The 5,553-nt window shown below is 27.2% G+C and overlaps 1 protein-coding gene across 2 annotated transcripts in view; it reads left to right on the top strand.

Annotated features, from left to right (window-relative positions):
* The first annotated feature begins 441 nt into the window (after positions 1-441).
* LOC117178941 (tetra-peptide repeat homeobox protein 1-like) overlaps positions 442-5,553 on the top strand; it is an 8,501-nt gene continuing 3,389 nt past the window's right edge. For both annotated transcript variants that reach the window (XM_033370517.1, XM_033370516.1), the window contains exon 1: positions 442-549. In XM_033370517.1, coding sequence (XP_033226408.1) covers positions 538-549 — 12 coding nt within the window. In that variant the 5' untranslated portion in view covers positions 442-537. The remainder of the gene's footprint in view (positions 550-5,553) is intronic.

Raw genomic sequence — 5,553 nt, 5'->3', positions numbered from 1 at the left:
AGTCATTTTTCACATAAAACCAATGCCTTTCCACTGAGTTGAGAATCTATAAACTTCCTTCTGTATGCGCATCGTAAATATAGTCGAAGAGAAGTAATTTCGAACTCATTCATTTAATGTTTGAAGTTCAATCTAGTTTCTTCTTTAGTCTACTGCATCTTCTAATTTCATAGATTTGATCTGAAGTAGTTAAATCAGACAAATAATAAAACATTATGATATGATTAATGATATTTTCTTGATTCGTTATTAATTCTATTTCCGTGTAGTATTTGTTGACTGTGTTCGTTAAGAAAAATATTGTCTACGCTACTGGAAATAGTGTCACCTTGTCTCATCCAAGTGATTAGTTTCCTCGTCTCTTTGGGTCCTGCATAAGGAACTAACTAGGCGTGGTGAATAATTTTGTTTGGTCGGAGGTTATGAGGGAAGAGTATATAACGATAGTCTTCGCACTTGAGATGATCAGTAGTGGGCTTTAACGATACTGACAACCACAGTGACAATATCGCGACTAATTATCGCCGGAAATAAACGATGTTGCTTCTGGTAAGTGCGTGATTATTTCAGCAAACTTGAACTCCTAAAATCAATTTTTTCGATTAGATGAGCCTCCAGCAGTACTGCTGGCAGAATTATTTTGATTTTTTTCTCTTACAAATTATAGTAACCAATATATAAATGACGAAATGCTACAACGAATGAATAAAAATGAAAATATTCTATAAAAAAAAAACTTTTTAAAAAAGAAGTAGTAAAGGTTGCAACAAGAAATTTTTTAATGTGAATAAAAATGGTTTATATCAATATTATGGCTTAATTCAAATAAATTTAATGGTCAAGTGCGATAAATAATTTGTTAACAAAATTTGCAAACATTTCCGACAGAATCGCGGTCCATGTAACAAAATCTCGAAGGGTGTCGTTTCCCTTGCAATGATTGGAAGTAACTAGTTTATTTTAACTACTCACTACTAGTAACAAGTAACTAGTTAAATTTTTGCAGCAACATCAACTATAAAAATCTTTACTATAAAAATTATTTTCAAAGCTATTATATAGATAGTTAGTATTTTTTCTTAATCATCAGTAAATTTTATTGCTTTTTAAACTATTTTTTCATTTTAGCTATTTAAATTGTGGCGGCTAGTTTTTAAAAATTTCTTTATACGGCAAAAATCATATTAAACCTATTTAATCTGATAAAGTGACTAAAAGTGACTACTTTCTGGTCCAAAAAGAGATTAAAACTGATAAAAATTCACAAATATGCATTAGTAGTGTCACTAAATGTGATTTTTATTACGTTTTAATTTAAAATAATATAACAAAATTTATAAGAATTTCGGGTGAATTTTTACAATTTCAGAATGTGTTCAAAAAATAGAAGAAGACGAATGAATCAAATAAAAGTCTGGTAAATTTCGCCAAATTTAAGGGAGACTGAAAAAAAAACTAAAAAAGTTCTTTTAGAAACATATTTTATTAAGTAAAATTAAGTGACTTAAGAAGAATTTTAGTAAATTAGAGGAGTTCAAGTGAATTTAGAAGAATTCAAGATAATTTAAATAAATTAAAGATAGTTCGAATGAACAGAAGTAAATTCAAAAGAATTCAGTGAGTTAAAAATAAAGGTAAATTCCAAATTAATTTAAATTAGTTGAAAATTTTTAACATTTCACTTATTTGGGTGAAGCTGAAGTTATTTAGAAGGATTCGCAGGAATTAAAGGGACTTAAATCAAATAAATTAAATTATCAAAGTTAAAAAAAATGGAATTAAATCAAATTCGATTTAATTTAGAGAAATTGAAGATAAATAGAAAAAATCGATAAAGTTAAACAAATTTGTTGAAAAACTTTTTTTAATTGATTGGATTAAGTACAGCGTGAATTCCAAATAAATTTATATGAACGAAAACAAAATTTTAATCGCAAAATATTTAAATGATTTCAGTATGATTTGAGTAAATTCAGAAGAATTCAAAACAATTAGATGAAGTTGATACAAAATCAAAATAAATTCATAATAATTCAAGTAAATGAAAAAATCTTTAACATCCAAAGAAATGCCCTTACATTTAGATAAAGAGGAGTAAAAGAATTGTCCAATAAGATTATGATCAAACCTATGAGAAATCAAGGTGAATTCAATTCTGATTGTCAGTCCTCAAAGAAATCTTTATTTGATGCAATATGTTTAACTCGTTTGATTGATAAAGACGCATTTGAATGCATTATATCGTCTATACCTAAATCAAGCCTTTAGGTTTATTTTAATCAAAGAAATAATTATTTATTTAAAAATAATGTTAAACAAGTTAAAAGATATTTATTTGATAGAAAGAGGTAATGCTCTAATACAAATAAATCATCTCATTAGAATAATATAATCTTGTGTTCACATGATTATTTGTTTATTAAGATAAGAGAAAAATTTCTTTTGATTAGTTCATTTGAATTGTTTGAATTAAATATATGAGTGACATTTATAGGAAATTAAGAAATTTCTCATGTCTCTAATACGTAAATAAATACGTAATTGTGATTTTAAATTAATCTAAAAGAATACAGTTGCTCATCTAGGAATATACGTGCTACAATTGGGGTACAAGCTCAAGGGGATATCTTTTTGTGCATATATTTAAAAATTTGACTAAGGGAAATAGTTTGTCTTCAATCTATATTTCTTTGATTTAAAGAAATATTCCCCTACGTATTTTTGAATCAAAGAATTCTAACTTATTCCTATTAAAATATCCTTTCTGAAATAAATCATTTAATCATTAAAATTTTTAAAAATATATGTCTTTACTTCAAATAAATATTTGTTTGGATATAATAAGGGCTTTAATTTACTTGAGGCAAGTAAATTTCACTTGCTAAAAGTATGACTTTTTTCAGTGTGTACTTTTTGAAGTCGAATATCGGGAGTTTCAACCAGTGAAAAAAAATACCTAAAGTGAAAAAAATAAAAGAGATCTCGATGCAAATGTTGGATCATCGTTGCACAATTGAACGCTCATTTCTCGAATTTTGAAATACTTGAGAGATCAAAGGATGCAATGAGCGAGGATATTGACACTTCTTTCCTTAACCTTTTCTCGATTTCTCCCGAACATTTACTTTATTGGAAGCTATATAAGTCTCATGGTTTTCACGACAACATCTGAAGAAAAATCGCACTCTCTATAAGGAAAGTGCATATCGATACCTATGTTGGCACTGTGTACCCCCCCCCCCCCTTACTTTCTTCTTTCTGGTTGCTGAGCGTTTTTTAAACAAGGTTAAAAAAAAGAAGAGATGCAATCTTTTCTTTTCCAAGTTTTTCCTTTTTAAATCGAGGTGAAAAGAACCTTAAATTCGTCTCTTTATAGATCATGAAAAGCTCGACATCGAGAGCATATTTAAAGCAGATGTGCTCTAGAGAAAGTTTAAAGCGTGTAAAACTATCGATGCCTAAAGAGTCTGCTTGTTTAAAGAAGCTCATAAAGTGGAAAAATATATTTTATTTCATAGTAACATACCAAATCAATTTTTTCAATCATCTAGTGATTTCTTTGCATTCTTATTTATGTTTTTCCTTCTTTTTCTCATGCATGGAAATTGTTGCCGGAGATTTATTTTTTCTTCTTATCCAATAATGAAGCAAGGAATCAAGCAGATTCTTAAACTTGAATTCGCAACAGAAAATTCCTACAATTTCATGCATATTTGGATTTTCTGCTCTGTTTTCACAAAAAATCTATTTTTTATACTCCTATAACTTTTGAATTAACTGTAGTAGTTAGCGTTTTTTTTTTTATTCTATTAGTATTTATTACCTTCTTTATAAATTCACCGGAAGTTTTCAAAAAAGTAAATACACTGGGACGTTCTATAATAAGATCCTTTAATATATAATTTAATCTGGAAAATAGTACAGCAAAATTCATAGAAGTAAGTCGCAATAAATAGTAAGCAAACAGACAAATCTCTCTTTGCGATTTCTCAAATATCTTTTTATGTTTTTTTATCTCCATCTTTCTCCAGCTATGAACTCTTTTCAACAATCAAGAACTTTAATGATCAAATTCGTTTTTAATTATAAAACCTAATTATATTTTCTTTTATGAAAGACCTGTTCACAAATTTTTGCTTTAAAGAAGTTTCTATTAAAAACTCAATAAGATTCTCTCAGATATTTAAGATGTTGGAGAATAATCTGTTTACTTAGATATGTATCATATTTCTGCAAATGCACGAGTCATTTCTTATGAAATGTATATAATTAAACCATGAAAATTTCTGTCCATTGAAAATATTCAAAATTAAAATAATGGTTGGAAAGTAATGATTTCACCGAATGTATTTCAAATCAAGCGGTTTCTGTACTTTTAGTCGCATAATGTATCGGAAATGTAACATTTTATTTTCTAGAAAAAAATATGCGATAAGTATTGTTTCTATTTGCAGCAAAAAATTAAGAATAAATTTTCACAAAAGAGCTCACAATTATATTTTTTGCTGATTTTTTGTTGACTTTGTGCATACTCTTATAAAAACGACAACTTGCTCTCATGAGAATTTTTTCAGCAAATCGCATTTTATAATTTTTCTCGCTAACAACGACGCATACGAAAAATGTTAACACAACATTTTGCGTGTCTGAAAAAGTTCTATGAAAAATATTTCTTTATCTTTTCCACTATCTTGCATCTTTCACAAGAAAAATTCTGAAAGTATATTTTCATGGAAAACATTTTTCTTGGCTTAAAAATGGTTTAGTCTGCATTTAGTCAGTTTTATGCACACTGAACCATTTTTAAAAACAAAGAATTTGTTCCTTAGATTATAATAAATATAACTTTTATAATATTATTGTCGTTTGTATCTTTCCTAGTTCGCGAAAATAAGAAAATTCGATTTTTAAATAAAAAGTTTCTCCTGACCATTAAAATTACTTAACCCGCATTACCAAACATTGCAAATTTAACAAAAAATATATAAGAAAGTCTGTTTTGAAAAAATAGACTCTCAATATCTTCAGAAAAATCGGGAAAATATTTATCTTATTTCCTCTAAAAAACAATATATTTCATCCTCGAGTAATTCCAAGACTATTATTTTATTCTTTATTTTTATATTTCACTACTATTTATCAATCGGAAAAAATGTATACAAATATACGCAAAAAGTGTTCAAAATAAAAACATTTTCAAACAAATAATCGAAATATCAATTTTTGTATTATTTCTTATATCTCGAATATTCAAGTTTCCTATTTTGTTTAAGCATATTATACTTACTCAAAAATGTTAAAAATTAGTGTAGATTATGTCTAGGAACGCTCAATTTTATTAGTGAGCGAATAAAAAAACGTACTAATTATAAACAAATTAATGCGTAAAAATACTTTCTTAAGAATTGCAAAGATAAACAAGCTTTCGATTTCGCATAAAATTAAAAAAAATTTATTAAGAATTCAGTGATTGGAGTTTATCCACACTGTGAGCTTTCTTCGACCGTTAATATCATTAATGAGAGAATGTGTTTTATTCTGGTCATACGGTCC

Source organism: Belonocnema kinseyi, chromosome 8, assembly GCF_010883055.1.
Source record: "Belonocnema kinseyi isolate 2016_QV_RU_SX_M_011 chromosome 8, B_treatae_v1, whole genome shotgun sequence".
Taxonomy (NCBI): domain Eukaryota; kingdom Metazoa; phylum Arthropoda; class Insecta; order Hymenoptera; family Cynipidae; genus Belonocnema; species Belonocnema kinseyi.
This window is presented reverse-complemented; position numbering and strand designations above follow the sequence as displayed.